At 43.1% G+C, this 21,628-nt stretch overlaps 1 protein-coding gene across 8 annotated transcripts; it reads right to left on the bottom strand.

The window, feature by feature from the left end:
- Positions 1-140: 140 nt before the first annotated feature.
- On the bottom strand, positions 141-21,361 carry LOC117788822 (arginine-glutamic acid dipeptide repeats protein). 8 transcript variants are annotated; one of them, XM_034627697.1, is made up of 15 exons: positions 20,845-21,361; positions 19,695-20,026; positions 11,024-11,155; positions 9,588-9,821; positions 4,139-9,173; positions 3,840-3,963; positions 3,629-3,773; positions 3,395-3,555; positions 3,178-3,237; positions 2,824-2,907; positions 2,637-2,754; positions 2,084-2,183; positions 1,882-1,976; positions 1,778-1,830; positions 141-1,118 (listed from the first exon to the last, which is right to left on the bottom strand). In XM_034627697.1, the coding sequence occupies exons 3-15, from the start codon at positions 11,084-11,086 to the stop codon at positions 1,103-1,105; spliced, it is 6,288 nt and encodes a 2,095-aa protein (XP_034483588.1). In that variant the 5' UTR covers positions 11,087-11,155; positions 19,695-20,026; positions 20,845-21,361; the 3' UTR covers positions 141-1,102. The 8 variants fall into 8 exon arrangements, with proteins under 8 accessions (XP_034483588.1, XP_034483591.1, XP_034483587.1 ...); XM_034627700.1 differs by having other exon boundaries at positions 1,778-1,821; XM_034627696.1 differs by lacking the exon at positions 141-1,118 and adding an exon at positions 1,487-1,585.
- Between the last annotated feature and the right edge of the window lie 267 nt (positions 21,362-21,628).

Genomic DNA, 21,628 nt, shown 5'->3' with positions numbered 1-21,628 from the left:
TGCTCTCTCCCTTTATATATAGTACATGGATTGCATTTGGGGGCTTCTAGAATATTTTCTGCTTTTGTTGATTTGAAAACCGCATTTATAATTCACATATATAAATTTATTACTATGCTCTTATTTTTTTGTTCTTTGTGTTTTTTTTTTTTTGTTACTAAGCACTTTATACAAACAAGTTTTTGTTGCTTTGATTTCTTCGATAATATTATATAATACTCTATTTATAGCAAAAATAATAAATTAATGAGTAATAAGTAAGCAAAGCGAGAAAGCCAACACAAGAAAATGGACTGAAATGAAGCTCTGAACCGAAAATCAATTCATGTTAAGCAGCAAGAGTACTATCATTACAAAATATATATATTTTTATAGTTAAATTGGGGCTGGAAGTATTATAACTATAAATTACATGTACAATAACTCAGAATACGCTGAGATGTCAAATTAGTTGCTGTTTTAGTTGTAGTTGCAGTTTAGTTAGCGACATTTAAGAACTCGAACTAGCCCATTATAAATTCAATATATTGGCTTTGTTTTGTCTGCAAAAGGCGCATTGTTCTATCTTCCGGATTTTGGAAGTGTTAGCATAAAATTCTACGGCATATACATATATATATACTAAAGATTCTTGCAATATTTAGCAAGTGTGTGTGTGTGTATTTTGGTTTTGCTCCGTTATTTCTGCTAATTGCAAGTGTGTCTAGTTAATTTGATTTGAATCGAGCTTAGTACTTAGTCATAGATGTTAGATGAAAGTGGTGCTGCAATCTGAAAAGTTTTTGCACATTATGCAGTTGAAAACCTTAAAAATTTGTGTGCTAAGTTTTTTTTTTTTGTTCCATTTGCCTTAATCAATTCTCGTAAGCTTAAACGATAATTAACACGTTTTCTTTTTGTTTACATTGTTAACACTATACACTAGAAAGACGATACTTAAAATATTGCGACCATCATGTTTTGTTTGCTTGTTTCGTTTCATTTAGTTTTGTTAGTTTGTTTTTCATTGCTCCTTCTTTGCATACGTCCTTTTGTTTTGATTCCATGTCAGTAAGAGGGGGTTTAGCTGCAGAGTTTTGATTTCCAGATTTGCCAGGCTCAATTAACGCAGCTGATTTCTGTATCACAATAGAAAAGCAATAAAGATAATGAGAAAATTGACATGAGGATTGCATGTGTAATGATTGTGCAGTGCAGGATGTGGATGCTATGCATACATAAATGATAAATGACAAAAGAATACTAACTTTTTACATTTAAACTGGACAAAGCGTTGCACAACTTAAAGTTGCTAGTTACATACACGTTCTATTGTTGACGTTTTAATTAATATGCACTTATTTAGTTGGTTTAATGGTTGTTTTTTTGTTTCTGTTGCAGTTGTAGTTGTGTTGTTGGAGTTGAAAAGCAAAATTTAAACGTTTGAACACAAAAATCACACAAAGTATTTTCCTCACGGCCATTTGACGCCGTGATGAGTATTTTCTTTGTTCAGTTGCTTGGGATTCTACAATTGCTGCCTGCCTGCCTGTCTGTCTGTCTGCCTCTCTTAAGCACTCTCTAGTCCACTTATCTGGGCCGTTGTCTGGGAAGAAAAAGTGGGCGTGTGATACAGATACAAAACGAAAACGAATACGAAAAAACAATAAACGCAACAAAACAAAAGTCACAAAGTCAAAATACAGATGCGAGCAAATGAGCCAGATGATGTGACTGATGACTGTTGTTTAATTGGCCAAGAATGATAACAAACGATGACAATTTAGAAGATACTCACCTAAAGTATTGATCGTGCAGCGATTGACGTTGAAATTCGGCGGCCTGTAAATACTGTATATATGTAATTAATCAGTTAGGAAATTTATTAGGGATTTGGGAAACCTGTAGCTGATCCGCATACGACATACGCAGCAAAACATCCGAGTGCGGCTCCCTAGGTATAAGCATATTTGGGCGTGGATATTGTCCAACATTCGCTGCATTGGGATTCGAGAAATACAATGAAAGAGAAGGAGAGCAGGAAATATATATATAGGTCAGTATTGTTTGTGGGCAATTCAACGCAATGGCTATACAAACTCACGTGGCAGTTGGAAACCGGCCTCCGGTGGTTGCGGCTGTGGATGCAAAGGCAAATGTAAATGAGTATGAGAGTGTGCATGATATTCTCTCGTCAATCGTATCTGAAAATTATTGAATATCGTAGATAGTTTCAAAAGAGCCAGTGGTGCCTTGAGGATTATGGAGCCAGCTTGCGCCAAGCGACATTTTGTAAGTGGAAAATGCGGAAAATGTAAAGTAGTGGATAAATGCGTGTTAGAATGACGAAACGAACGAGCACCGACTGATGGCTTACAATGGGGTTAGATACGCCTCCAATTAAGATCAATCAATCAATGATGGAGGAGTAGGAGTGTTAGCACACGTGCTTGGACATGGACACATGATAGACTCATTTAAGCTTATATTTTTGTTTGTTGGTTAATTGAGCTGACAAGTGGACAAGTGATTTGTGCAGATGCTTGAATTTGTTTTGTTGTTTTGAACATTGGTTTTTCCAAATACGATTGATTTTGTGAATATGAGTGGACATTCGAGTTGGTGTACAATGAGAAGATGTCATGCGATATACGAACCATATGCTCGCCCGGATCCATGCCCACATGATGTGGCGGCGGTATGCCCAAACGTTCCCGTTCCATTTGTGAAATCGCCGGGTTCGCATACAGCGGGAACTGCGAGGGATGTATGCCACTGCAAGAAGACAAGTAAAGACAGTATGTAGTGTTTTTTCTCATAGATTATGCGGATTATAAGGCTTACCGTCTGTAATATTCCATCCAATGCGGATCCAGTCGCGATTGACTCGCTGCGGCCGCTTGTGCGTTTTTGATCTCCTCCAATTCTCTGTAATTAGTTTAAATTGGCAATTTGAGCAACAGTTTATAAAGTGTGTAAGGAGAAATGGATTTCTTTTGTCGAGGAGTTGGTTACGGGCAGGCAATTAAGAAGCGAGTTAATTTTAAAACTAAAGCGTGCGCATAATAAAGCAAAAAAAAAAAGAAGGGAAAAATCAATTGCTGTTTGTTAGTTGGCAAAGGATATCGGATATCAGTATGAGTTTGGGTGGTGTGTGCTGAGATGAGGATTTGTCAGGCTTTGTACTAGGTACTGTACCTCTCTCTGCTATACATGGGGCCCATTGGATGATGATAAGGAACCATCTGCTCAACAGGACTGAAATCGAAATGGAAATTATTACAATACAAACGCCGATAATTAAAGACTCGAAAACACTACTACGACTACGACTACAAATTAAATACATAATCGTAGACTCGCAACAACACTGAGAAATATATATATGCTCGTATTTGGAGAATTGATCACTCACCTGAAGGCGACATGTGGACGCGCATATTCCGACAGCTGACGCAATGCGGGCGTATCAGCATATGGAGGCTTTAGCTCAGCCTTCATCTTTGCCTGCTGTGCAGCTTGTTGTGCGGCAGCCTGCTGTTGTTGTTGTTGCTGCTGCTGCTGTTGTTGTTGCTGCTGGTGGACAGAGAAATATTTGTTTTTTTTTTAAATTCGAATATCGCATCTCAAATAGAATTCCGCTGCTCACCTGTCTTCGCTCACGCTCCTTTTCGGCCAGCTTGCGATCACGTTCCTCACGTTTGCGTGCCAGCTTGGAGTCCGTAACGGGCTTGAAGATCAAATCCGTACGCGTGCACGAGTTGTAATCACCACGATCGATGTGGCGCACAAAGCTGAAAAGATAACGAAATTAGAATAACTCTGGATTCTTAATTTAATGTTCCAGTGGAGTAGCTTACATGGCCGACTGCGAGCGATGGCATTCGGTATCGTCGGGCTTCGCCTCGGGGCTGGGACCGCGCGGTATATTGTGTGTGGGGCTGGGAATCTCTGGTTCCGGATCCGGCTCAATGTCAATGGGCACTAAAAGTATTAACAATGATTGATAATAGTAAAATATATTTTTTGACAAAAAATTTATTATAAAAGTTTATCCAGACTTAGGAAATCCCCAATCAATTATGGAATATTTAAGATTTTCCCAGCCAAATATAGAATATCAAATATTTTTCCATTGTTCTAGAATCTAGATATTTACATGGCTCTGTTGGATGATGCGCACTGCCCATTCCAGCGGAGTTGGCCGAGTGCGCGTGCGCACGCAGTGCATCCATGTGGGAAGTCGGCTTTAAACCATGAGGCTGTCCATCTTGCGGTGCAAATGGTGAGGGATGCGGCGGCGGCGGATATCCAGGTATATGGGAGCCTGGATATGCACCAGGCGGTAGTCCAGTGGGCGTACCCGGCCCGCCCATGCCGACACCCATGCTTCCAGGTCCTTGTGGCGTCTTTGGCGTCGGTGGCTTGTTCTGTGGCGGGCCTCCTTGCTGCTGCTGTTGTTGTTGTTGCTGCTGCTGCTGCTGTGTTTGTTGTTGCTGCTGCGGTGCCTTGTGTTGTTGCTGCTGCTGCTGTTGTTGCTGTTGTTGTTGATGTTGCTGCTGTTGATGTTGTTGTTGAGCAGCTGCTGCTGCTGCTGCAACCGCCGCATGTTGCTTCTCAGCTGCCACGGCTGCGGCAGCGGCGGCATTCTGTTCATCCTGGCGCGATTGCGGCGGCGGACCAGGCAGACCAGCATGATGAGCGGCCATCACAGCAGCCGGATCGAGGGGCCCGGCGGGAGGAGGTGGCTTCATGTAGGCGGGGAAGCTTGGTCCATAGGGCGCATAGCCATAAGGTGAGTTGAAGGGATTGTGATGATGCGGCGAGTAAAACACCGAGGGGTGCAGCAACGGATGCGGATATGGTGACTGGCCGGGATGGACGCCAATCTGTGGGATGCCTCCGCCTGGCGCAATCAGTGGCAACGGCAGGGGCATCTGTGGATGACGTATAACTGGCGGCGATGCACCAGGTCGCAGATGAGGAGGCGGCGAAGTACCCAATCCCCGTTGTCCCGGCTGCGGAGCATACATTTTGCTCAGCGGGCTGGCCATCAACCCGGAGGCACTCGACACTGGCGGCGGCGTCATGTGCGGTGACTGTTGGCGCATCAGCGCATGTCGATCCCGTTCGGCGACCGCCGCCGCAGCAGCCGACAACGCCGAGGATGAGGGATGATGACTCAGCGGGGATTGCGGCACAGGATGCAGCGGACTCTGCCGGCTTAGGCTGCCCACGCTAGAGGCTGGCGAGGCAGCACGATGGGCAGCGGCAGCGGCTGCAGCTGCTGCGGCAGAGGAGTTGTTCGGCGTGCTGCTGTTGCTGTTGTTGCCACCAGGGCCAGATTGAGCGGCACCGCTCGAGAGTTGCACGCTGGGACTGGCGCGACTGAAGGCTGACGATGGCACCGTGTTGGGTGTGGTGGTCAGCGCCATGCTCGTCGAGATGGCCGCCGAATGAGGCGTTGATGGCGCTGAAGAGGCATGTGGATGTGACAGATGGCTGGGCGGTGTGCGACGACTTAGCGCCGACTCCGGCAAGCCACCCAATCCTCCAGGACCCGCCAATAGCGCAATGGGGCCACCGCCATGACTCAGACCCGCTATCGAATGCGACAGCAGATGATGGCCAGGATGCGCCAGCGCTGCGTGTGCCGGATGACCTGGCGGCAGATGCGCCAGATGCGGATGTATGGGCATCGGGTGGCCAATGAGACCAGATGGATGCGCCAGACCGGGTAGCGGCGATGTGCGATGCGTGTGCGGTGACTGATGCATTGGTCCTGGGCCCTGTCCTGGCCCCGAGTTGATTCCACTGTTGCCCCCCGACGGTGCCGTCGACGTGTGCGATGACGGCGGTTCCCGCGATGTCGGCGGCTCGTGGAGGCTGCGCGGCGGCTGTTGTTGCTGTGCCGGCGACGGCGTGCGCACTGTGCCCGCTGGACCAGGTCCAGGCTGCTGCTGCTGTGCGTGCGATGGCGCCAAGGGATGTCCGTGGCTGTGGGGTGGCGGCGGACCCGGCGCCTGCAGCGACATCGGCATGGGGGCATGGGGGTGCATTGATGGCGGCAGATCCGGATGCGGTCGGTGCAATGACTGCAGCGATTGCAGATGCGGATGCTGGTGTGGATGCATATGCGGATGCATGACATGCGAGGGCGCCATGGTTGACAACGTGGGCGCACCCAACGAGACGGCAACTGGCATCGAGGAGGCGATGGATATATGTGGACCTCCCGGACCAGGTGGCAATCCATGCTGTAAGCTCGGTGGCCCTTGACCCGGCACTGAGCTGCCCACCGGCTGATGCAGCGACGTGGGCGGCTGTGGACCTGGACCAGAGCCGGCACCAGAGTTTGGTAGCGGTCCGTGTCCATGGGGGGAGATGAGATTTTGTGGATGCATGCCGGGGGGAAGGCCACCGCCCGCTGGCGAAGGCATGTGCGGTGAGGGATGTGGCGACTGGAATTGCTGCGGCTGCGAAGATGGCGGCTGCGAGTTGCTGTTGCTATTGCTGCCCTGGCTATCCTGGCCGGGCGTCGAGCGCGCTGACGCATCAATGGGACTCTCCGGAGGAGGACCGTATGGCGAGGCTTTAATTAAATTCTCGCCGCCAGCAGCGGAAACGGGCGGCATTGGATACTTGAGATCCTGTGGTTGTGGTGGCCCATATTTGGCAGCCAATGGATCACCGTACTTGAGCATGAGGCCGGCAGGCTCAAAGGGTCGTCCCAGCGGCGGCGTCTGCACATCGTGCTGATAATGTGGCTTGGGCATGGCAATCGTTGGCGGCGGCGTCGCGCCCGGCGGCTGCTGATCCAGCGGCGGGCCAGGCTGACCTGGTGGCGCATATTTGTGCGGTGGCCCTGGTCCATCCAACGGCGAGCCAATGCTGTGCGGCAGATGGGCAAAGCCCGGCTTAACATCGGGTATCTTGAGGGCCTCCTGGTAGCCAGGTTTAGGTGGCGCCAGCTCAACGGGATATTTGCCCTGCTGCTCGATCATGTACTTCATGTCGTACTTGCCCACGGCCGCCGCTGCTGCCGCCGCTGCTTGCATCTCCTGGCTGTACTTGAGTGCGTCCAGCGGCGGTGGCACTGGATACTTGAGTTCCTGTGGCGCAAACTTGCCACTGGCCTCGAACTTGACGGCGGCCTCGTTGTACTTCATTTCCATATCGCCAGGATACTTTTGAGGCGGTGCAGTCGGCCCAGCACTGCCCGGATCGCTGTGCAGCTGTGGAGGCGGCTGTGGTGGAGCCTGACCAGGTGGACCATACTTCAGTTGTCCCTCAATTAGGTAGCCAGCGGGCGGCTGCGTTGGCGGACCATGTTGCAGATGCTGCAGATGCAACGGCTCGGCGCCCATTCCATCAGCGGAGCTGTGATGCAGTCCAACCATTTGGGAATTGGGAGGAGGCGCTGAACTCGTAGGTGGCAAGCCACTGGCATTGATCTTATGATCCTCATTTTTGATTTCAATTTTAACCTTGAGATCCTGGGGCTCGTTGCTGTTTTGATTGCATGTGGCATCCATGGAGTCCTCCATGGGTTCCTTCTTGATGTAAACGGGCTCCTGCAGGGGCACAGAGGCAGCGGACACAGGTGGCACAATTGGCAATTGCTGTTGTTGTTGTTGCTGCTGTTGTTGTTGCTGTTGCATCTGCTGTTGTTGTTGTTGCTGTTGCAACTGCTGTTGTTGCAACTGCTGCTGTTGCTGTTGGGGTAACGTCTCCTGTTTGATGCTAACCAGCTTCTTGAGCAGCTCGGGATCGCGTGCTGCCACCTCGTTCTCACATATGTCCATCTTCTCAATGGCCTCCTTGCGATCACGATCCACAGATGCATTGAGCGCCTCCACAGTCGCAATTGTGGGCACTTTCATTGCAATTGGCGGCGCAACGGTCACCACTGCGGGTGGCGCCTCCAATGAACTGGTCTCCTTCATCAGACCATCCACATGGGTGGGCTTCAGGCTGAGCGGTTGAATGTTGCTCGGTGCCTGAATGTTGGTCTCCTCATCCATGTTCTTGATGGCGTCTTTGCTGTCTTCTGCGCAGGGTGCTTCTGTTTTGATTGACTTTTCGTTAAGCTCCGATTTGGTGTCCAAATCTCCCGACAACGTCACTGCGTTTATCTCCTCCTTGCAGTTGATCTCCTTGCTGTCCTTGCTGGACTGCTGCTCCGCGGTGCGTCCATCCGTATCCGTCGTATTGGATTCACCATCGTCCAGGACCGAGTCGGGACGACTGTCAGAGTTCATGCTCTCGACGGGACTGTCGGGACGCTTGCGCTGTTTCTCCTTGATGTTGTCCTCGTTGCTGTTGTTGGTCTGCTCACTGCTGCTGTTCGTCTCCGTCTCCGTGCGCTTCTTCTTGTTTGGCGTATCTTGTTTACCGCCCTTGCGCTTATTACTCGATCCCTCGGCCACGCTCTTCGTTGGCGTCTTGGGACTGTCGCTAGTTCCAGCTGCGGCAGCAGCTGCAGCCACTTCCGGTGTCTCGGTGCCACGTTTGGGCCGCTTACCATTGGCCACCGAATTGTTGGCATTGCCCGCTGATGTCGAGGATTGATCCTTGGAGGAGCTGTTGGCAGAGGCGTTCACGGAGGCAGCAGCAGCGGAGCCTCCGCCGCCACCGGTTGCATTGGCGCTGCTGCTGTTGTTGTTGTTATTCTGTTGTTTGTTTCTTGTCCTCATCCTAGAGGGTGATTCATCCCTTTTGTTGGTCAGACTCGAATCACTGTCACACTCGCTGGCGTCGTCCTCGGTTAGAGAACTGTTCTCCTCCTTGGAGACAGCGGGCGATGAGCGACTCGCCGTCTCTGCAGCCGACGCCGCCGCCGTCGCCGTCGTCGCAGCTTGTGGTTCCGGAGTGTCCTCCTTTTTGGGAGGTGTATTATTGGCGCGCGTAACACGATTGCGACGCAACGCGCTCTGTCTGCGTCGACGATGCGGACGATTATTGTTAGCGCCGGGCGTCTTTTTCCACAGGTAGTAGAACTCGACCAGCTCCGGTGTATCCTTGTGCGGCAACAGGTCCTTATGGATCCTGAAGAAATTTTTGCCAAATTGGCGAAGACCCTTGATGAACTTTTTCGTTTCGTCCTCGGTCCACTTTTTATCAATGCCCTTCGAAACGGGGCACTTTACGAGCGCTTGTAGAGCTTTGCCTGGATCGTAGCCAGAATCGTGAAGCTACAAATAAAATCGAAGGAGAACAAGAGGAGATATTAGAAAAGAATAAAGAGAGTATATGGGATCATATGAGGATGCGCTGATAAGTCATTGGTCTAGAAGTAGACAACTTTTTTAAATGGAAATTAATTTATTTATGAAAATAATCTTTTTTTATTCATTTCATTTAATCTTCCATTTCTTCAACTTCTTTACGTATCTCAAATAATAAAACTAGTTGAGGTGCTCAAAACATTTAACATAATAAATGTCTTTAAATTACTCGTTGATCTATTAGAATGTCTTTCCATTTTGAATTCCTGACTTTTCTGTGCAGTGTACAAGCTGTGATGTCTTAATTTTATTATAATTTAAGACTCGAATTTCTGAAATAGGCCAATGTCTTATCAGACCACCCTCGTAATCAGTAATTACCACGTCGAGTGCGTTAATTGTTGTGTCGTCGCGACTGGCAGCCAAACAACCGTCTTCTAGTCCGCCATCACACATTCCTTGAAATGCAGCCATGGAGCGTGCCGCACGCAGAAACATTAACAAGTCGCCATCGGCCACAACGCCTGGACTCCATCTTGTTTCCTCTAGTTCACGTTCATCGGTTTCCTTGTCAACGGGGAAGCTTGAGATTGGATTATAATCGGGCAGTTTTGCCTTCAGTCACAGGACAAGACAAGACAGAAGAAGTTGCGGTATTAGTTGATAAAAAAAACACACACGCCAAAAAAAAAAAACAACAACAACATCGCATCAACACTTTTTTTTTTTTTTTTTGGATTAGTTACATCACACACACAGACACAAGACATACTCTACAACACATACACAAACATCAAGCCATACAAAATGTTGTACGAGTTACGTATGTGTAGTTTGTCTGGTGTCATACGATATACACACAACTTAGGAACTAATGCATGAAATGTATGAACAATATATTAATGTTAGGTGTACATGTACATATGTATGTATGTGTGTGTGTGTTTTCTATCTTGGAGCGGGATCGGGATAATAGCCTGCTTGTGGAGAGCTTTGGTCATGTAAACGAATTGACCTCAAGCCCTTCAAATTGGCCAAGGAATTGCAACGGATTAAGTTAAGGAATTAAATTGGGTTGACTTCGGGAAGAGTCAGGAATGATCTGTATACTCTACTCATTAGTTACACAAATGATGGAAAGCCAATTTTTGTATACGATAAGTACTATGTACAATACTATTATTTACAGTTGTTAGTTATTTAATTAACAAACTACAAATCAAAGTTACAAAAAGTTGCCCGTTTAAAAAGAAGATATTAAGATATTTTGGGTACTATTAACTTTATATCCGATCTATATACAAAATTACAAATTTTTAAATGTAAGTTTTTATTAAAAAAAATGATAATACACCAAAAATAATTTAAAGTATTTTTGCATTTTTCATACACAAAATTCAGTGTTGTTTTGATGATTTTGGTATATTCTAATTTTAGTCAAAAAATTTAACATTACAATAAAAGTTGTAAATAAGAGTTATTTTAAGAATTTAAGGTAACAAATAAAATTAAATTATTATTACATAATTGTATTTTTCATATTTGAGAAATTGCTATTTAGCTGAGGTACAGACAACTGTAAAAAGTAGGTCTCAACTCAAGGGCAACTTATAATACATTTAGAGCACTTTTATTTACTCAATTGAGGTGAAGTAAATGTGGCTCTGGAGGAGGAAAGGAAGGGGTGAGGTGGGGTTTGGGATTACAATTAGAATTTGCAACATTACGATTACAATACAAAAGAAAAAACGTTTTTTGCATTTTTTGATTTGGTTACCGTGAGCTGAATTTCTGAATTGTGAGAGTTATGTACGTACATAGACATCGTTTACCTGGTGGCCGGGACCCACTCGTATTTCTCCTTGAGTGGAGGCCGCCATCACCCTTTAAAAACACGCTTCCGGTCCAGTGTTAAGCCTTTTTATGCCCGCTATGATATGAAATTTCAACTGCAAAAAGAAGAAAACACACACATCAACGATTGTTGGGTGAAAGGTCGATCAACATTCGATAACAAAAAAATAAAAATAATAATGGAAGCTCACAAGAGAAACACATAATAATCATAATACATTACAATAAAAGCGTTGAAGTTGATATGAACATGCAAAAAATAAATAGTCCATAAAAATATAATGTCATGTAATGTGTAAAGGACGAAGGGATCGACAAGAGGGCAGGAAAATGAAGCACTGGAGTTTTCACCCGGCCATTTAATCGCTAACATCCATACAATATATACATATGTTATAATGCGCTTGCCAGGCAAAAAGACATAGCGATAGAAAGAGAGAGGAAGAGAGAGAGGCAGGGAAAATTCAGTTTGTGTGTTGTTTTCTTTCTTTTCTTCTGCGGCTGCCTCTCAAGTGTGCGTGCAGCTGTAAACAGATTTTCCGCTCAAGTAACTCGACGAATAACTGTAACGATGCGGTGCGGGGCAGAAGGACAGCGGGACAGACAGGCAGCAGGGGAATTATCATTAAATTTGCCTACGAATCAATATCAGTGGCAATACAACAATGACAACTACACACAAGCACACATTTACACGCACTCACGCACACACACTCAATCGAATGCCGGCGGTTGCGGTTGTGTGGCAACGGCACACAAATTATGGCAATTAAAATCAATTAATTAAATGCAGCAGGCAGCGCTGCCAGGGCAAATAAAAAGCATTACGACTCGGCTCGGCTCGACTCGGCTTTGCCCAGGCGCAAAATGCGAGAAAAAAAAATAAAAAAGGAAAATATTGTCGACAGATTTACACTCAATAAGGCACGACACGCCGCCTAAATGACTGACGACGACGACGAGGCGTCGGGGGTCCCGGCGGACGATTGGACAAACGGACTACGGACACGAGTGTACGGACTGCTTGCGCTGCACAGTGGTTAACAAGCTATGCTATGCTAACAAAAGAAAGGCAGAAAAAAAAGTTATCCTACATCATATTTCTGGACAGTTGATTAATTTTTTAAAATTGTCATAATAAATAAAAATTAATTTTAAATGACTTAAATTTAAAAACATTCAAATTACAAGACAAATATATCAAGTGAATATTTTTATATTTAAAAATATATTATTTTCAAAATATAAAGCATACCCAGAGCTTAAAATACTTTTCACTTGTCTTTTTACTTTTTTTTTCCCCCATATAATTCCCATCTCCAACTGCTGCCGTACATTTAACATACTTTACAGTGCTTGAGAAACACAAGACTTTTGTTAAGCTGTAATTAACCAATTGACTTTTGTCCACTGTGCAACGGTCGGCTGCATTGGGGCTCAACACTTATCAGCGACATCAGCAGCAACACCGAGTTAGTTGGCTTGTTTGGTTGGCCAACTGGCGGACTAGCTGCCTTGTTGGTCGGTTGGTTGACTGGCTGGCTGGTTGGCTGGCATACTCAACTGCTGCCTTGGCTGGCTTGGTTAGCAACTTTTTTTATGGGGGAAGTCGTGAGTGGAAAAATTTCATATAAACAGAAGGTAAGCTCCGACCTCTCTCTCCTGGTCGTAGGGCACACGCGAATGGCCCAAGTGGCTGCTGCTTCTGCTGGCGCTTTGGGGAAAATTGTGTAATAACTGCGAGCAATGTGCTAAGCTGTGTGCACTCTTCCTCTCTCTCTCTCTCTCTCTCTCTCTCTCTCTCTTGCTGTCTACAACGACCCCTCGCGGTTTGGCCAAATGCTGTTGTTGTTGTTGTTGCTGCTGCTGCTTCTGTTGCTGCTTCTGCGGTGGCTGTTATAAAACAAATGTACTACAAAAAGCACCGTTGTAACGCACAAAAGCCATAAAATCTAAAAAGGCAAAATGAAAGGCTCGAAAATTTTTGCCACCACCGAAAAAGTGATGGCCCTGCCGTCTACGGGATACAGTCCTCCTCCCGGTATGAAAGTGTGTGTGTGTGTATTAATAGCCGTATCATAATGCCCTGTGCTGAGGTTGCGGCACACAACAACAACAATGGGCAACAAGCACAGCGGCTGCAACAACAGTTCACAGTAAAAGACCACAAATTATGGCAGCAACAGCAGCAGCAGCAGCAGCAAACGATGATGGGGCGTTGGTTGCTGTTACAGTTGTTGTTCTTGTTGTTGTTGTTGCTGTTGTTGTTGTTATTGGCCTTTACATCGTCGTGGGTACGTGACTGACTGTTGGCCAGTTTCGAGTGCTTTTGGTCTCGCTTGTGAGTCAGCAGCAGCAGCCAAATGTGGCTGGATGAAACAAAGTCTATGGTTGGTCAGTGGTTGAGTGTGTTGAGTCTGGAACTGGCTCTTACCAGGGTTAACAAAATTTAAGGCCAATAACGCTGTCAATTTCAAACGGCGCGTTCCCTCGATTAATGTCAACACGCGCTTTATCAACTTACAAAATACACGCACATAAAAGATAGAGAGTGAGAAAGAGATATATAAAGAAGGATAAGAGAGACAGATAAACAACTCAGTTGAGTTTCCTACTTTGTAATGGGGGTAACTGAGGGGGAGTCAGGGATCAAGGGAGGGCCTGATGGTGCCGCAAATTGTTTTCTAAACAGCCCATAAACATAAAAAGAAACAAAACGAGAAATGTAAATGAAAATAAAACTTAGCAAGCAAGAGGAAATCCAATAAACAATTTGTATCATGAGTAGCGGAAAATTGTGTGTACGCACGCGGCTAAACGACGACGACAACGACGGCGACGGCGACGTCGACGACGAACACACGTTCCCTCGAGTGTGTTTGTGTAGTATCTGTGTGTGAGCGTAATTTTGAAATGGAAAAGCTGGCGGTTGTGGGGTCTGTCTTCTCTGTGCGTGTGCGTGTGTGTGTGTGTGTGGTTCGTTAGTTGGGTGGCTCTGGCATTCATTGGGGATTGTGTTTGTGCTTGTATTTAGCTTGTTTTTCTCTCTGCAATCATCGCTTGCCAATAAGCTGACTAATTGACTGACAAATAGCCTACAACAACAACGAACGTCAGCAGCAGCAGCTACATTGAGAAATGCGGCGTTAATAAGAGCAGCAGACAACTTAAAATGCCTCTGACGTCGCGACGTCTCATCGCTTCACACAACTGTACATTAGGGTGGTTATTAACTGCATGTTAATAATCTACTTGGAACAGAGCCCAGAGTCAAGTCAGGTTAGCAATTGGCTGTTAGGGATCATGTAGAGCACATTCCGTCCGCTTCCGACGAATACTAAATGCACTTAACTGCACAAATATGCAAATACAGATTACAATTTAATATTCAAATGTAGTAAAATTTAAAATCTATTCAATGAACAACTAAATGTCGAAAAGCTATAAATTTCAAACAAAAGTTTGACAGTAATTTCATGCAAAATATTAAAGAAAACACAAAAATATCAATATTGCTATTCGAAAAAGTCCTTGCAAAATTAGATCACTATATTCAGATTCTAATGTGTGTACTATTGTTTACTTTGTTGCTAAAGGTCAACGTTAAGTTTGTTATTTATGGAGTGCAGTGCAATTAAGCTTTTACAACCCTCAATTACTAATTGCATAGAATTATTTCAAAGTCATTTCATACAAATACAATTTATTAATGAGTATTTTTGCATATTTGCAATCCTGTTTTACTTGTAGATAATTTGATAATAATATTGAACTACAATATTTCTTCATAAAAATTAATCATTTTATTTATGAAAATCACTCCATATTCAATCTATTACAGTGATTGTTTGCATATTTCTTAAGCAACGCATCTCAGTGTCAAATGCTTTCTACCTTATTGTTATTAATTGAAATTGTTTTAAATCTCTCAAATATTTATCTCTAATTAATTTTGACGTTTTGTTAGATACAAATTTGTTTTCCAAAAAAATAAACAAATATCCTAAACCCAGAATTTTATTCATAATATTTTCTATACCCTCCCTTTTAAAATAGCTTCGTAATAGACTCAACTGCTGAGTAAGTAGATAAAGAGCTCAATAGACTGGAATGTCTGACCAGTGTATCTGTGTCTGTGTGTGAGTGTGAGTGTATGTGTCAAGTGCGGAAACCCCATTAAATGTTTGTAGGCACCTGAAAGTGCCTCGAGGCCGGTCAACGGCACACACATACACACATACTCGTACATATATATGTATGTATTTCTGTTTGTTGTGAAAGCCAAATATTCACAACAAATCAAAGCAGACGTCCGAAAAGTCAAAAAACGTATGAAGCAAGCAGAGCAAACGTAGGACGAGTAACAGAAGGAGATGGAGGTGAAAGAGGTGGCAGTTATACAGCTTTGAAGCACTCAACTTGCTGTGGCGTGCGTTTAACCCCATGCTAACAAAAATAAATAACCAACAAATTTCTCTTTTCTTTGGGGCCACATGGAAATCAGTGTGTGTGTGTGTGTGTGTGTGTGGTGTGTGTGGGGAGCAACTGATTTTTCGAGTGCAGGCAGCTTACAGTTGTTATGCCCATTACTCAACATCAACAAGAACATTATGCCACATTCCCTCCATTCATACATAGCGATCCCTCCTCAAAACAAAAAGAAAAAAATAAAACTACTCCCATACACTTCTCTTCATTCAACCGAACGATTGAGCATCTATTCAGTGACTGCTGCGGCGCTCCAAAAAGCCAAACCGAAAACCAAATAAACGACCCACGACGACTCTACGACTTCGTCGCTGTCTTCCCCCCCTTGCTCTGTTTAACCTGGTGTGCATCACATTTGGGGCTGCTCGTCGTCGTCGTCTCTCGATGCCGAACTTCGCTTCGTCCGTCGTCGTTGATGCCGCTGTCGTTTCGTCTCCATTGCCATCGTCATCGTCATCGTTGTTGTCGTTTATACGATTTGTTGGATTTGCTGCTCATGAAGTTGTTAAACAGATTGTCGGTGTAGATACCTTCATCATTCTCTGCATGTCTGTCTGTCGCTTTGTCTCTCTGTCCGTCAGTCCGTCGGTCCGTATGTCTTTCTGTCTGTCTGTTGGCCTGCCTCTCACAGTTCCATCCACATTCATCGCAGAGCCAGTCAGCCAGTCATATAGCCAATTCCCTTCTCTCCTCTCTTATATTTCTCTCTCTCTCTCTCTCTTTTTCTATCTTCACTGCTTATCTGACAGTGTGTGTGTGTGTGTGTGTGCTTGGTTGTGTGCGTGTGCTTGTGCGATTAGTTTTATGTAATTTTATCGAGTATTTTAAGGATTTTGCGGCTTATCCGCGCTTCATTTGGAAATTGTTTCGTGTTACTTATGTCGCCCCGTTTGCCCAAAACGGAAGTGAAGTGAAGTGAAAGAAAAGGGAAGGTTATAGAAGAATAAGGGCATGTAAAAAGAGACCGCTTGCTCTTTCTTAGCTCTTGTACTCGTTCTCGTTCTCGTTCTTCTTGTTTTTGTTGAGTCTCTTTTCAAGTGTTTATGGCATTGTTTGTTTGTATGGCAACCGAGTGTCAGAGAATTTATGTCTGGCACTGTGTCTGTCTGCGTGTCTTTTGAATATTGTAAATGAGCGTTTTGCATGTGAATTTCTTGTTGTTTTTGGTTTTGTTTTGTTGCTGTCGCTCTCTATATTATAATCTTGTAATCGAATAACACAAAACAATGGTAAAGATTTATGCACTCATATTATTGTTGAAGCACGATTTTATGCACATTATACATGTATATACAATACTCGTTCATTGATTTTACACCGATTAACTTGCGCTTAATTATTTGGCTTTATTAGTACATATATAAATTTAATAAGCGCTTTGTGTGTTAATTATCTTATCGCTAATGGAGAAGCACACAGCTAGAATTGTTTGATATACGAGTACGAGTGTGAGAGGTGTGCACACACACACACACACACTAATTTTTTGAGAGTTTTTTTTCCCTCTAAGTGATAAAAGCTATAAATGAACTTTGCTTCTCTATATGGGGGCAGTTTGACTTAGAAACAGATTTATGAGATATAGCATTTATTATTTTAATATCGTACAAAGATAATATTTTAGTTTAAGGTGAAAGAATAAACCTTTTATAGTTTTCTAATCAATTTATATTTATAGATTAAAATATTATGTTTTAATTACCATGTTTATATAATTACCTAGCATACGTATATACATATATGTATTTTGTATCTTCAAGTGTGAATGTGTTCACATTTCTAATCGCTGCCAATAAATCGACACTCGAATCCAAGTGTCTCGCTTTTTTCAATCAGATAAGCGGCAATTATAAATTAAAAGCCCACCAAACAGATTAATAAAACGTAAACTTTAACAGCGCATTATAAATAAGCCAAATGACTAATAATAAAATATGAAAGCGCACAAAACCGACATCAAAGCACAGAACCATACAACCACTCACTGTTCAACCCCCACTAACCCCACACATTCAATTTATTTATTATCAACATCATCATTGGCATTCAAAAGGCCAACAGATAGAAAGCCACATCAGTGGGTGTGGGTGAATTCCTCAACAGTTCTTTCATTTCTTCTTCTTCTTCTGCTCACATTTTTTTTTTTTTTTGACCTCAAGTTTCCGCTCTCGAAGGCAATTTTCGCTTTTCAAGTCGGCTGTCAGTTTATTGTTTTTTATTAAATGCATTATTAGCACGTTATTTATTAATTAAACACTTCAGGTTTTATTTCCGCCATAACAGGTACTCCTGCACTCTCCGTTGTCTGCTCTTCTACCTTCTCTCACTCACCGAACTGTGCGGGTGGCGTTGAGAGATAAGCGCAAGTTGGAAATGGGGCTAGTGGTTTTATGCCCTGAGCGATAAGCTGGGAGGCGCATTAACAAATTTCCAAGGAACTAACTCCCAATTTCAAATACTTGTCTCTACTATCTACTACTGAGAATGTGGTACACACATATTTCGTGGAAAGCAGGAGACAGCCAGATTAAAGTGTCCCTCGGTTCTTGGCAACACACATAATTTGCACTCAACTTGAGTTGAAACGTAATAAGTACATTATAATGAGCAAGTAACAAACTTGTGGAAAACTTCACAAATTGACACTTCAGTTTGAGATGAGATAAAGTTATTAATGCTTTAAAAATGATTTCATATGCTAGAGAACTAAAGATTACCAAAAGAAACCTAATCTCTTTTAAAAGTGACAAAACTTTTACAATCCTTATAAGTTTATTGTTTTTTGAATTTTTTTGCCTAATCATTTAGTTCCCTTCTATTTTACAGGAAAAGCCTTTGGATTTAATAGTCGTAAAACTTAATTCATTCTCATGAACATTATTACTTTATTATTAATATTAATCGCTCGACAAAATAGTTGAGAAGCAATTGAGCTTTATTGAATAAAGAGCAACGTAAATAGATTAATATGCATTTTTTATTATAGTTAAGTTAACATGAAGTTATCGACCATTCAGCAATTAATCAGCGACAGTGAATAAACTAATTGACAGCTTGTAGATGTTACGGTCTGACAGCTCTACGACTTGAGCACTTGAACAACATCATGCAACAACTTTTAACAACTTGAATGTACAACAGGGTACAGGTATATGAAAGTATGTATATATGCATATGCATGTGCATGTGTGTGTGCATTCAATTCACCGTTGTGAACTGCTATCACAGCTGAGTGAACTTGAGCTACTGACTCAGTAACTGATTTCTGTCTTTGATCTGAATTTATTCTAGGGTTACCACACACGTCTAAGTTAATATTATTGTGTTGATGATGACACCAAACATTTCAATATTACAAACTGATATGTAAGTGTTTGTGTGTGCACCTAAAGTACTTTACCTAATTAGTTTATGATGCTATGGCGAGTGAAGTAACCCCGGCAATTTGCTTGTCTATCACAGCAGGAATCCCCCAAATACATAGAAATATACTGTGTACAGTAAGTGAAGTAAATGTTTTGACAAAATGGAAAAAAAACAATTTTTTTTAATAGGGATCACAAATAAGACTTATTTTTTTATATAGATTTTTAAAAAATTGTTTAATTAAAAAAAAGAGATCTGATGATTTTAAAATAACATTTTCATTTAATTATTTTTTCATAATAATTTGTTGATGCAAAAATAAAAGTAATAAATAATTTGTATAATTTAAATAAATCTGATTTTTAATTTCAGATTAACTCTTCAATTGAATTCTATTATTTTCCCAGAGCATTTGCATTTAAATATAATGAAAATAATAAAAAAAAAAAAAAACAAGAAGAATTTTCTATCTAAAAAATATTAATTTTAAATTCTAATGGTTATAAGCAACAATATTGGAGTATTATAAAATACGAAATATGAATATGAATTGAGTATTTTGACAAAACAATTCCTTGATTAACTGTATATGGGTTGCTTAATAGTTTTAGCCCCTGAACCGAAATGAAGAAGAGGAAGAAGGACCCTTTCACAGCGCATTACGAGAAGATGACACATGAGCCGGCGGGCAAGCCTCGTGTTTGTATTTGTGTGTGTGTTAAGCAAACAAATAATTAAATACATGCCTAGTTTAACAGCTGTTTCAGAGCGGCAACTCACCATGAATCCAATATAAATATGTGTGCGTGCCTTCCCAGCGAGCAACTCGAAACCGGGTGGCTTGTGGCTCCCACTTCGGGTATTCCCGGGTACCGTTGACGCTGACGCTGACGGTGCCGGTTCCCGTTCCCGTTGCGTGTGTGTGAGCGAGTTGGCGATATCAACTGATGCTGGCTAGGCGTTAACTGAGACGCAATCCCTTTTTCTTGTCGCTATTGTTGTTGTTGTTGCTCCTGCTGCTTGGTTGATGCACAGAGACGCGTTGTGGCGGATGGGGGAAAGGGGATTAGGCAGCCGGAAATGTATATTTTGGTTAATTTGCACAAGCACAGCTGGAAACGAAGAGATGACGTAGGTGAGAGCCGAAATGTTGATTATGATGAAGAAGATGGGGAAGAAGCAGCCGAAGCTGAAGCAGCAGATTAACGAAACAGCAAAAAAAACAAATGCAAAATTACTTGTAAGAAAAAAAAGGCGCGAGCTACACGACAACAACAACAACAACAATAAACATTTTTTCAGCCAACGTCAGCGAAAAAGCAACAAAGCAAACTCAAAGCAAAAGCAGCAGCCGCAGCAGCATTAGCGGGCGGACGGACGGACAGTCTGCGGCTTTGGCATACAGAGGGTGGACGCAGCAGCTGCGTTGGTGGTGGGTGACGACGCTTGCTGCGCTTTGCGATTCCTTTTCAGCAAAATTTGTTGAGCCTTTGGAAACGTTGCCGACTTTTGTCGCAGTTGCCGTCGTTGTCGTTCTTGTTGTTGTCGTTGTATTGTTCTACCCCAAAATGTTCATAATAGAAAATCCCCCCGCTACTCTAAGCTCACATCGTCTGCGTCTTTGCTTCTTCTTCTCCTCTTTCTTGCCCGCTTTTGGCTTTTTCACTTTGCTTTGTGTGCAAACAGTTGCAGCGCCGACGCCAACTAAAACGACGTCGTCGTTGACGGCAATTGTGACTGCGACTGCGACAGCGACGCTTTCATACGTTTTTCACTAATAAATTTTAATGATTTCTACGCTGCGCATTACGACGACGTTAAATGACAGCGGCGTCGACTGCGACAGCGACTCGGACGCTTCAAATGAAATTAGTGACACACTTAAATAATAATTAATTTTTGCACACTTGTTGTAGTTGTTGTTGCTTACATTTAGAGAGACTTGTAAATATTTCATTCGTCGTCGTCGATGTTGTTGTTTTTTTATTTATATTTTTTTATTGTTGGTGCTGTTGTCGTTGTGTGTGCGCGTTAAACTTGTCAGTGGCTACCAATCCAACAATACGTTTTTTTAATGCTCTTCTGTTTTGTCTTCTTCTTTTTTGCATACACTTTGCGCACACACACACACGCACACGCTCGCAATACACATGCACAAGCACTTACACGCGCATACAAACATACACACACATACACTCACGCACTCACTTCGCTTGCTTGCTTTGCGTTTTTTATTGCTGCCGAGAGTTTAGAAATATTTTCGCTGTCTTCTAAACACAATTTGTGTACACTTCCACACGCGTATTCCAGCAACACAAACTTCTTAAAGTTGTACACTATAATTTTACTTAATTTTATTAGCACAAATGCGTGTTTTTTCAGTTCTTAATGGTACAACAAAATTTCTCCGCGTATAGCAGAAGCCACCATTTTGCGCAGTGCTGCCACCTGACAGAAAAAAGTTGCCATTTATTTTAACGTTGCCAGACCTAGAAATGTGAGCTAGATCATTCTGCATATATGTTCCCATTTTCAGATATTTTGTCAAAATTTTGATATTTATTTTAGAATTAAATTTGTAACTTCTTCCCCCGAGAGGTAACGAACCTTCATTGAATCACTTACCTATATTTTATCTACTTTATTGTTCAAATTAGTGAATTTAACTCTCGCGCTGTTTCCGTGATCTTCCAAGCAAATGCTGCCACACTTGA

The sequence above is a fragment of the Drosophila innubila genome, assembly GCF_004354385.1.
Source record: "Drosophila innubila isolate TH190305 chromosome 3L unlocalized genomic scaffold, UK_Dinn_1.0 0_D_3L, whole genome shotgun sequence".
In the NCBI taxonomy this organism is placed as follows: Eukaryota; Metazoa; Arthropoda; class Insecta; order Diptera; family Drosophilidae; genus Drosophila; species Drosophila innubila.
Note: the sequence above shows the minus strand (reverse complement) of the source record. Positions and strands in the feature narration are given on the sequence as shown.